Below are 12,062 nucleotides of genomic sequence, written 5' to 3'. Positions count from 1 at the left end.
GTTGGGGGGAGGGGGTGTCTCTCTTCACATCTACCAGTGGTGGTGTGGAAACTTAGTAGCTCATGGAACTCCAGGTTTTGCCTCTTAGGTGTGAACCCATAAATGATGTATGACATTGTTTTGCATGTTTAAAAATTTTATATAAATATCTAAATGGCAACATATAATCACAGCTTGGTTTTTAAACTCAATTCTGTTCTTCTATTTTTATGTATTAGGGTTTTTTATTGTGGTAAAATACACAAACAAAATCTATCATCTCAACAATTTTTAGTGTACAGTTCAGTGGCATTAAGTACACTGGCATTGATGTACAACTACTACCATCAATCATGTCCAGAACTCTTTCATTCTGTAAAGCTGAAACTCCATACTCATTAAATAATAACTCCCCAATGTGGCTTGACCACTTGATATGTGTCAGGTGCCATGGGGGCTCCTGTCAGGATTGGAGTGAATCAAACACATCCCTCCTTCAGGAAGCACCAGTTTGGCAGGAGAGACAAAAAGATCCTCTCCAGGTAGGCACTAACAGCAACAAGTGCTCTCCTGGAGCTGGAGGACTGGTCAAGAGCTATAAAAACACACAGAGAAAGAGATTGTATTGGATTATGGCATCAGGAGAGGCTTTATTGAGAGAATTAAGATACAGAAATGGGAAGTTTCCCAGTCTGTCCCTTCAAGGAAGAAAGTCTAGTTTAGCATGCCTTCACTAAGTCATTTAAGAGAGAGTGGAGAGAAGCTGGAAAGGTAGACTCAAGTCTTTAATGACATGCTAAAAAACGAAATTAAGAAAACAATTCCATTTACAATAGCATCAATAAATAAAATACATTGGAATACATTTAGCAAAAGAAGTACACTTCTGATCACTGAATGTTATAAAGCCTCATTGAAAGAAATTAAAGAAGACCTAAGTAATTAGAAAGACATCCCGTGGGGCACCTGGGTGGCTCAGTTGGTTGAGCGTCTGCCTCTTGATTTCAGCTCAGGTTCTGATCTCATGGTTTGTGAGTTCGAGCCCCACTCTGGGCTCTGTGCTCACAACACGGAGTCGACTTGGGATTCTGTCTCCCTCTTTCTCTGTCCCTGTCCCAGTAGTTCTCTATCTCTCTCTCTCAAAATAAATAAACATAAAAAAAAAAAGACATCCCATGTTCATGAATCAGAAGACTTAACAAATAGAAGATAAAAAACTTCTGGGATGTAATGTACAACATACTGACTACAGCTGACAGTTCTGTTTTGTATATTTGGAAGTTGCTAGAAGAGTAGAGCTTAAAAATTCTAATCCCAGTGAAAAAGATTTTATAACTATGTGAGGTGACGGAGGTTAGCCAAACTTATGGTGATCATTTCACAATATATACACGTATCTAATCATTATGTCGTATAGTGTAAACGTACACAATGTTATGTGGCAGTATATCTCAATAAAACTGGGGAAATAAGAAGACTTAATAGTGTTCAAATGACAGTACTCCCCAAGTTGATCTGTAGTTTCAATACAATCCCAATCAAAATCCAGTTGCCTCTGCTTCCCTCTCTCCCTCCCTTCCTTCTTGGTGAAATGGACAGGCTAACCCTAAAATTCATATGGAAATTCAAGGGACCCAAAATAACCAAAAACATCTTGAAAAAGACTAAAGGTGGAGGGTTCACACTTCTGGATTTCAAACTTCCTACAAAACTAGAGCAATCAAAGGAGACGCTGTAGACCCGGGACTGGGTGCAGCTTGGAGGCGATGAATAACAAGTCTTCAAGTCTGCAATAGAAAATGGCCTACGTTGAAAAAAAAAAAAAAGGTAAAGAAACAGAATGGAAAGAGTAAAAAAGTAGAAGAGGCAGAGCCTGAAGAATTTATTGTGGAAAGAGTACAGGAGCAACATGTAGTGAATGGGAAGGTGGAGTATTTCCTGAGGTGGAAGGGGTTCGCAGATGTTGACGATACTTGGGAACCTGAAGAAAATTTAGACTCTCCAGAGTTAATTGAAGCAGTTCTTAGTTCTCAAAAGGCTGGTAAAGAAAAAGATGCTACAAAAAGAAAATCTGTATCTGACAGTGGATGTGATGGTAGCAACTCAGAGAAGAAAAGAGATGCTGCGAATAGACCAAGAGGCTTTGCCAGGAGGTCTTGATCCTGAACGAAGAATTGGTGCCACAGACAGCAGTGGAGAATTCACGTTTTCTTGTGAAATGGAAAGATAGGCAGACTCCGTGCTGGCAAAACAGGCAAATGTGAAATGTTCTCAAATTGTGATTGCTTTTTATGAAGAGAGAGTAACCTAGAATTCTTGTCCAGAAGCTGAAGCTCAGTAATTGTTTATGTCGCTTTTTGTATATATGTATATAGAATCTAGGCCTTGGTTCTTAGATTTATTAGTGTGAAGAAATAACATTCTAATGAAAATCCAGTCTGGTGTGTTTGTTTTGAAGTAGTATTGGGGGAGTTGTTGGGGTTCTTTGCATGTATAGTACTGGTTGCTTTGAACAAATAAAAGCTTTCTGTGGTTACTTCCTTTAGCAGAAAAGTATATTTGAGACCATGGTATATTATTCCCCTGCATTCAAGAATACTTTTTCTAGGGGTTTCTGGGTGGCTCAGTCAGTTAAGCGTCCAGCTTCATCTCAGGTCATGATATCATGGCTTATGGGTTCAAGCCCCACGTTGGGCTCTGTGCTGACAGCTCAGAACCTGGAGCCTGCTTTGGATTCTGTGTCTCCCTCTCTCTCTGCCCCTTCCTCACTCACATTCTGTCTCTCTCTCTCAAAAACAAACTTTAAAATTTTTTGAAGAAATAATACTTTTTCTAAATGTTGGGGGAAATCTTCATGGTGGTTACTCAATTAGAATTTGTGTTTAACTCTCATATGACTAGGGACAATTCAGAGGTTTTTTTTTTTGTTTTTTGTTTTTTTTTTTTTTGGTTGGGGTTTTTTGTGTGTATACATAAAAACACATACGTAAATGATTTTCTTCTCTTTCTTTCATTCATTCATTTTTTTTTAACATTTACCAAAACAAAAATAGCATTTCATAACTATGTTTCTGGAATGTCATCATTTTCAGTGAAAGAAATAAGTCACTTAAAGTTAAATTGAAATTTTTCCTGGAGTGCCTGGGTGGCTCAGTAGTTTGGGAGTCAGACTTTGGCTCAGGTCATGATCTCATGGTTCTTGAGTTCAAGCCCCAATTGTGCTGACACCTTGGAGCCTTGAGCCTGCTTCAGATTCTGTGTCTCCCTCTCTCTCTCTGCCCCTCCCCTGCTTGTACTCTGTCTCTCTTTCTTTTTCAAAAATAAATACATTTTTTAAAAAATTGAAAATTTCTCTAAAACCTTAACCTTTCAAATTTTGTAATTAATTGGACCGTTTAAATATAATGTAAACAATTTAAATTGGACAATTTAAAAGCAGCCATATCTGGGGTGCCTGGCTGGCCCAGTGGAAGAACACATGACTCTTGATATCAGGGTTGTGAGTTTGAACCCCACATGGGATGTAGAGATTACTTAAATAAATAAAGCAAAATAAAAAAGTAGCCATATCTATAGTTATATAAATGCAAGTTTATTTGCAAAGTAAAGGAAGGAAAGAAAAGGAAAATTTTATCACTACCAACAACCTCCCCACCCAAATGAGAAAACTAGACAAGTCCTGGTGTGTTTTAATTAGTTAAGCAAAACTTGGTTAAATGGACATTTAAAGGTTCCTTCTAGGGGCACCTGGATGGCTCAGTTGGTTAAACATCTGACTTCAGCCCAGGTCATGATCTCGCGGTTTGTGGGTTCGAGCCTCATGTTGGACTCTGTGCTGACAGTGTGGAGTCTGGAGCCTGCTTCAGATTCTGTGTCTCCCTCTCTCTCCTGCTTCAGATTCTGTGTCTCCCTCTCTCCCCCACTCATGCTCTGTCTCTCTCTCTCTCTGTCTCTCAAAAATAAATAAACATTTTGCAAAATTAAAAAAAAATGCCTCCTTCTAGTGAGCCATTACTTTTCAAGAAGTTGAAATCCTGTGCTGTATTGACAAAAAAGGTCATGGTTCATGGAATGTCTAAGACTTTGTTCATGGAAACTTGATCATAATCAGGTGGTTAGAGATGTTGGCAATTTAGGACCTGCTGAAATAAATGGGTGAACAAACTTCTGTGATCTAAATTCTTGACCTGCGTGTTTTTTCTTTCTCCTAACTCATTCCTTACATGTAGGCTCAGTCTTCTCAATATTTGGCTTACTAGATCAGCAGAAGCCAGGAAAAGCAATAACTTTGTAGTAATGAGAATGTTATCCAATTGCATATTGTTTACTTTATTGTAAATACTGGTAAACGGTGGTCAATAAATGGTTTTATATTCCTTTAAAGAAAAAGCTAGAGGGGCGCCTGTGTGGCTCAGTCAGTTAAGCATCCGACTCTTGATCTCAGCTCAAGTCTTGATCCCCGGGTTGTGAGTTCAAGCCCTGCACTGAACCTGCTTTGAAAAAAGAAAAAATAGAAAACTAGAGTAATCAAGACTGTGTTTCTGACATAAGGATAGGCATGTAATCAATGAAATAGAATTGACAGTCCAAAAATAAACCCATATTTTTTTGATAAGGATGCCAAGACAACTCAAAGGGAGAAAGAACAGTCTTTTTAACAAATAGTACTAGGACAACTGCATATCCACATGCAGAAGAATGAAGTTGGACCCTTAGCTCGTAGTATACACAAACATTAATTCAAAATAGATGAAAGAGCTAAGTGAAACAGCCCACACTATAAACTATAAAACTCTTAGAATAACATATTAAGGATTGAATTTCATTATGTGTGCAATGGGAAGAGAGGTTTTTGAGGGTTAATAAATGATTCAACACACATGCCCCTTGGCCCCTCGGTGCCAGGTCCTATGACAGGTGCACAGATTAATCTGCATCAGTCTGTTTCCCCAAGCAGCTCAAGTTTCGTGTGGGAGGTAGACACGTCTGCTGATAATTACAGCACACCATGGTATCATTATAGAGCTGGGTTTCTCAGCCACAGTACTGTTAACACTTTGCATACCATAATTCTTTTCTGTGGGAGGTTGTCCTGTACATTGTAGGATATTTAGCGGCATCCTTGCTCTCTCCTACTAGATGCCAGTAACACTCCCTAAGTCAAGAAAATAAAAAAAAAAGTCTGTAGACATTTCCAAAACTGTCCTGGAAAACAAAATCACTCTCAGTTGAGAAACCACTGTTACAAAGTAAGCACTGTGGGCTTTCTTCTCGCCGGAGAGCCCTGGTGTGAGCCAATGAAGATGTACTGGAGTACTGAGATGCCAAGTACATTTTTCCCAGTGATGTCTTGGCTATGTTTGTTGGGCTGTATTGAGTCCTCTGCAAGATTTATTTAGTCCCTTTCTTTCATTCTTTCTTTCTTTGTCTCCAGGCTGTGGTCAGTGCCATCAGAAAATTTTTAGAGGGCATCCCGGACCTGCACCTGGTTTATATCCACCATCCCCTCCTGCTCAGGTTTTTCCTGTTGTATCCAGAGCTGATGAGTAGATTTGGGCACCGTGTCCTGGAACTTTGGTTCTCCTGGGAAGAGAGCAGCTATGAGGAGCTGGATGATGTCTCCTCTGCTGGGCAGTCCCCACTTCCTGCCAGCTTAGCAGCCCTGTTCTACATGCTCAGAAGCAGCCCCAGCATCCTGCTTATTTTGCTAGTATGTGACCATTTGCTCCTTTCTGCTTTCAGAGATGGTGGGCCCTTTCTTTCTGGCAGTTGGTTTACTGAAGTCAGGAGGCAGCTGCATGCTTCTACCTGTCTCTGGATTTATGGGTGTTTCCATGGGAGTGGGAGATTCTTTTGCTGGCAGGTGCCTGATTTCTTTAAATCCGTACCCTTTCTAAGTCTGATCAAGGTTTGCTCATTGAGAGACATGTCCCTCTTTACTCTTCAGGGGACAGATCTATGAAATGCTGACTTCAGTCACCATTCCCTCTCACCTCTCTGTCTTCTCTCAAACAGATTGTGCTAACAAGGACTTAATGTCAAAGGATACCCTTGGGGCATGTAGATGGAGATGTTTGATTATAGAGGGACATGGCCTCTTTTTTGCCATAATTCACAGGATAATGTTACATGTGCAACACACTCCCTTGGGCAAACCCAGAATTGTGAGAAACTCTAGTGCTTTTTCATGAATTAAGACATCCCTATAATTCCTATCAGGTATATCAGATAAGTCAGCTGTCTGTCTTCTGCAGTTTCTAATACACTAGCTTTAGCTCCCTCTATTCTTCTTTCGCTCAAGAAAGCACATTGGAAAATAAATTATTGGGAGTGACATTATTATAGAGGTAACTGCTGTAATTTATTATTTATTTAAAAAAGAAAATCATTTGCACCACTTTGTACTTAGTGATTTCTAGTGGCAGGTCCAAAACTGACTATAGCACGGCAGCATAGGAGACACTTCATTTAAAACCACTGCCTACGGGGCGCCTGGGTGGCGCAGTCGGTTAAGCGTCCGACTTCAGCCAGGTCACGATCTCGCGGTCCGTGAGTTTGAGCCCCGCGTCAGGCTCTGGGCTGATGGCTTGGAGCCTGTTTCCGATTCTGTGTCTCCCTCTCTCTCTGCCCCTCCCCCGTTCATGCTCTGTCTCTCTCTGTCCCAAAAATAAATAAACGTTGAAAAAAAAAAAAATAAACCACTGCCTTCAATTTCAGCTCACCTACTTACCTTTTCCTAGTCCAGGAAGACTGACACAGCCCGTTAGGGAAGAGTGGGGATTCCTTTGATGTTTGTAATCAACAAACATGATTTATTGGAGTGTTTTTTTATTGGATTGACTTTATTGGGGTGACTGTGGTGGAAATAGCACCTTCATGTTGTACACCTCACTTAGATACGTACATCTGTCCGTATTCACACACGCACGCATGCACACACTCCCCACTCGGAGTTGCACCTTCACCTTCCATCCCTCAGATCTGTCATCTTGTGAGATCACATGTGTTGGCTTGATAGGGGCTGCATTCATGCTGTGGCTGAAATTTTTCCTTGGAGGAAGAAGAAAGGAGAAAGAATGGGTTAAAAATAAAGCATCAGTTCATAGGGGAGGAAAGCAAGAGGCGTTCCAGGGAAAGTAGTAATGGACAGAGCTAAGATACTGGGTTTTCTTTGTGAGATGAAGCATTCAGGGTCGGTTTCTCACATAGACTAGGTATTTATAAATATTTGCTGACCCATTGAATTAAGGGTCTGGACAGATCTAAGTCAGTCTCTCTCTCTCTCTCTCAAAAAAGCAACTCTTCTGAGAAAGATGTTTATGGTATCTTATTTTTTTTCTTTTTAAATAAATGAAAAAAAGATTTAGAGAGATTTGCCGTAGTTCACAAGAGTTGAGATTGAAACCTGGATTTCGACTCCCTATCTGATGTTCTTCGAGTAAACTGAGCAGACTCTCAGAACAAGAGAAAACAACCCTGATCCAGTGTTCCAACTAAAGGGGGAGCTGTTTATCTAAGCAGTGGGGATACAGGGAAGAACCGGACCTAGTGCCTGCTGCACAGACCAGGGAGAGAATCAGACACAACAGACCACTAATACCTGTTCTAACGCTATGGCAGTAAAGGTCAGGCAGAGTGCTAGCTTGTAGGGAGGGCAGAAAGGTGTCATAAATGCTGATCTGCAAAGGATTTGACAAGAGAGAGTGCTGAGGGACCACCCTGCCAGGCCAGCCCAGCAGCACGGACGTGCTTACTGTAATTCAGGGCCAGTGGTGAGTGGTCTGGTGTGGTTTCGGAGAATGGACGGTATGTCACAGGAGTTGAGGCTGGAGAAGGATAGGGAGGAGCAGAATTTTAGAGGTCTTGAGTTTAGTTGTTCACTTTTTCTTTTATCATACATTTAAACACATTTCTTTTATCATACATTTTTATCATACATACATTGGTACTTATTAGGCAGTCACGTGCTGGTGAAGGCATTGGGGATACAAAGATAATTCCGATACAGTTGGTCCTTGCCCTTGAGGAAACCACAGATGCTTGTTTCATTCTCTCACCTTACAGGGACTTCCAAAGCATCATTGGAAGGAGAGAATCAAAGAATGGTGAGGCTAGAAAAAATCTCAGATCAGGACAATGGGCTGTAGGAGTGGTAGGAGAGTCTAAGCCCCTCTAGACTTACTCCTGGTTGCTCTCACTGGTCCCTGCCCTCCCAACCCTTTTCATATTCATGTTTTTCCTTTTACGGCCCACTCCTAGAAGTAGTTTTCTGCTTGCAAAATTGTCACCCTCACTTATTCCTCCGTCTTCTGACTTCTGCCCCCATTGCTACTTGAAACCACTCTTACCAGGATCGTCAACAATATTCTTGTGGCTAATTACAGTGGACTTTTTGGTTCTCCTCTTACATGACCTGTTATTATTTGATGGTTGTCCACTTCCTTTTTATCGACATACGCTTGGTTTTGGAAATACTAGCTCTCTTAATTTTTCTCCTACCTCTCTTGGTGCTTCTCCCAGTCTCTTTTGTTGCTTTCTCTCTGGCTAGTCTTTGAAAATTGATGTTCCTCATGGCTTTGTCCTCAGCTTCCTTTTTACTCAGTGTCATCTTCCTGGGCTGTGCCAATAATTCACATGGCCTCCTACTATATGCTGATGACTCAAATCTCTGCCTCCATCTGTGACCTCTCTCCTGAGCTCCAGACCCATAAAGTTAAGCATCTATTTGACATTTCTGTCTAAAATGGAGCTCATTATCTTCCTCACCCAAGTTTTTTCTCAGTGTGAGTCTTTCTAGGGTGAAGACCCTCCCTAGTTGAAGACTATCCTAGCCCACTAGCTTCAAGAAACATAAGTACTTAAAGGAAGCAAGCTTAAAAGAAAACGAATCTCAAGAGGCCAAATCCTTAGAGAGATGCTGTCTCAGGCAAGCTGGAGCAGGTGCCCCATCCTTTGTTGTTGTGCCTAGTTCTTGTCCTTGAATGTGAACCACCCTCACCACCCCACCTTCCTGGGCAGAGAGGAGCCTTGTGCTTCACCAGGCCTAGAGCTCAACAGGAAAGATCTATCCCTTAGGGCTGGATGATACATACAGATCCAGGAAGGTGAAAGCTTTTCTGAGCTTCAGTTTCCTCATATGTAAAATGGAGATAACATGTGGGGGCACCTGGGGAGCTCAGTTGGTTAAATGTCTGGCTTGGTTTCAGCTCAGGGGATGATCTCACAGTTCTTGAGTTTGAGCCCCACATTAGGCTATGTGCTGACAGCATGGAGCCTGTTTGGGATTTCTCTCCCTCTCTCTCTGCCCCTCCCCAACTTGCGCTCTCTCTCTCAAAAAGTAAATATATATACATAATAAAAAATTTTTTTAATGGAGATAACATGTGGATATATAGGAATAATATGTGGAAAGAATATGTAAAGGCACTCTTGCTATCCTGTACACAGTAGCCTATGATTCCCTGATCATTGACTTACTCTGAATCAGAGAGAGAATGTTAATCTAGAGCAGCTTATTGAATTGCTCAAGGTCATATAACTAGTAAGGGTCATGACTATGGAACCTAAAGTTAATGAGTTTTTCACTAAATTGGATCCTAGAAACATCAGTGGTGAAAAAGAATAGCAAGGAACAACTTTGCTATCTGTTTATATATATAATTCTTACCATTTCTTCCCAGCTTCTAGCCACAGGAGGGAAAAAGAGTCTAAAAATATGTTGTTGGTACCAATTTCTGGTTTTGATATGGGTAATTAGCAGCTGAAAACAAAGCTGCTAATTGCCACTCTTATCAATGGGTGGTCTTTCATGTAGGTTGTTTAAATGTGAAAAACAGTGATATCACAGAAGCTCTGTTTGTTCCCTCCTTGGCCACCTCACCCTGGTTGATCCAGCTCCAGAAAAATCTGGACATCTCTGGGAGGAGAGACTGCAGAGTGGGCCATGTTCCACCCAGAGCCTTCCCACTGACCCCCACAGTGGGGCGCACCCCTTCCCCTGGCATTCTCCACAGCCACTGGAGGCCGAGTAGCCCTCTTCCTTTTGGACTTTAACATTTTAACTCAGGGTTCTGAGGGACCAACTCTCTATTAGGCAGCCATGTGCTGGGGGAGGAGCAGGACCAGGACCAGGATCAGGTTTGGCCTTGGTCCCTGTGACGTTGGGCAAATCACACCCACTCTGGGCTTCAGCCTCATGCCCTGTAAAAATGGGTTGATATAAATGAATTGAGATTCCTTCTTGCCCTCCTATGCTGTGATCCTCTCCTTCCAGAGATGTTTTCTGAGTCCCTACAAGGTGACAAAGATGAAGCCAACCTCATCCCTGTTCTTCATTAACTCAGAGTATAGTAGACTTTATAGAGCCACTGCTGTCTTAATAGGCAAACTATGTAATATGCCTGTTCCCTCACTTGAAAAATTAGGTTAACACCTACTTGGAAGAGTTATTATGAAGATACAGATAATATATAAATAAACATACAGCTACAGTTTTAACACATCACAGTACCTGACATTATCAATCCCTAATTGAGCAATTGTTGATTTATAGTTGTTTCTCTGGCAGCTGTGGAAGTTTGTGAAGAGCCAAGCCTAGATGCCCATGTGCCACCCAGTGATTAGCACATCTGGACTTGTCTGGCTGGGTGCCCTGTAGCCATGTCTCTCTGTGTGTCAGCTGTCCTCCCGAGAAAGAGAGTCTGTGTGTGACGCTGGATTCATAGCACCCAGCATGTTAGCCTGTCCAAAGGAATTGGCTTGTTTGAGCTGGTAGGTGCCAGGAGCTATCAGTAGAGTAGTCTCTGGTGTGGCTTCTGACTGGCTTTGTCTTTATCATATACTCATTAAAATAACTCTGAAAGTTGGGGCGCCTGGGTGGCGCAGTCGGTTAAGCGTCCGACTTCAGCCAGGTCACGATCTCGCGGTCCGTGAGTTCGAGCCCCACGTCAGGCTCTGGGCTGATGGCTCAGAGCCTGGAGCCTGTTTCCAATTCTGTGTCTCCCTCTCTCTCTGCCCCTCCCCCGTTCATGCTCTGTCTCTCTCTGTCCCAAAAATAAATAAACGTTGAAAAAAAAATTAAAAAAATAAATAAAAAATAAAATAAAATAACTCTGAAAGCAAATAAAAAGCAATGTCCTTTCCCACCTTCTGAACCCAAGGCCTTTATAGCTTGCGGCAGAAATATAGCCAGATGCCATGGCAGAGAAGGGGCCTGACCTGGTCCTCGCTTCCCTTCCTGTATCCCGAATCTGTCCTAACCCATCCTTTCCCTGCCCTGTGACATCTCCATCCCCAACTCTCTTTTCCTCCTTCACATCCTCTGTACTGAAGTAACCTCTTCTTGACCCTAAAACTTAAATGTGTCAGAGACAGGGTTCCTGGAAAGTAGAAAGAGCTTTGGGCTTGGAGGTAGGAGATTAAATCTTAGCTATGCCATTTACTGGCTTATGTGACCTTTGGCACATCCAGTAATTTCTCTGAGTCTCTGTTTCTTCCTATTTAGGATGGACCTATTCAACAGATTGGTACATAATAGGTGCCAAGTAAGTAAATACTTCCTTCCCCAGGTTTTGTGACACTACCATCCTGGGTCCTTCCTCAGCCCCTGTCTTCTCAACTGTCTGCCTGTCCCCAACTGTGATGTCCTCTGAGCTCTGGATTCCTTCTCTCCTGCCTAGGATCTCATCTATTCCAGCCCAGTGGACACAGCCCGCAAAGTACTGATTGTCCTAAGGAACTTTTTGAGGAGGAATGAGGATGTCCAAGTGGGTGGTCTCATCCGAGGCCACTTCCTGCTGATCCTACAGCATCTACTGGTGGAACATGGGGCCTCTCCCTCAGGAGGTCAGTCTGCAGCTGTGGGGGGCATTTTTTGACCTGAAGCTTGGTTAGGAGTGGGCATCTCTGCCCTGATGAGGTCTGCTCCAGGAGACAGAATCAGAATTTTCTCTGAAAAAGAGAAGTCAGGCCAGTGTGGAATCAAGCTAAACTTTATCTCCTTCCTCTCATCAGAGAGTGAGCGCTCAACATATTTGGTGTGTGTGTGTGTGTGTGTGTGTGTGTGTGTGTGTGTGTGTGTGTGT

General features: G+C 42.3%; 1 protein-coding gene and 1 pseudogene across 2 annotated transcripts in view; both read left to right on the top strand.

Moving 5' to 3' along the window:
* Window positions 1-12,062, top strand: part of MEI1 (meiotic double-stranded break formation protein 1) — a 79,569-nt gene that overhangs the window by 46,529 nt on the left and 20,978 nt on the right. For both annotated transcript variants that reach the window (XM_040490693.1, XM_040490692.1), the window contains 2 exons: window positions 5,414-5,689; window positions 11,658-11,823. In XM_040490693.1, coding sequence (XP_040346627.1) covers window positions 5,414-5,689; window positions 11,658-11,823 — 442 coding nt within the window. The remainder of the gene's footprint in view (window positions 1-5,413; window positions 5,690-11,657; window positions 11,824-12,062) is intronic.
* LOC121040975 (chromobox protein homolog 3-like) lies at window positions 430-2,320 on the top strand (annotated as a pseudogene).

The sequence above is a fragment of the Herpailurus yagouaroundi genome, unplaced genomic scaffold (genome assembly GCF_014898765.1).
Source record: "Herpailurus yagouaroundi ecotype Mexico unplaced genomic scaffold, PumYag 182, whole genome shotgun sequence".
NCBI lineage: Eukaryota > Metazoa > Chordata > Mammalia > Carnivora > Felidae > Herpailurus > Herpailurus yagouaroundi.
The sequence above is the reverse complement of the archived record's forward strand: the minus strand, read 5'-3'. Positions and strand labels throughout refer to the sequence as shown.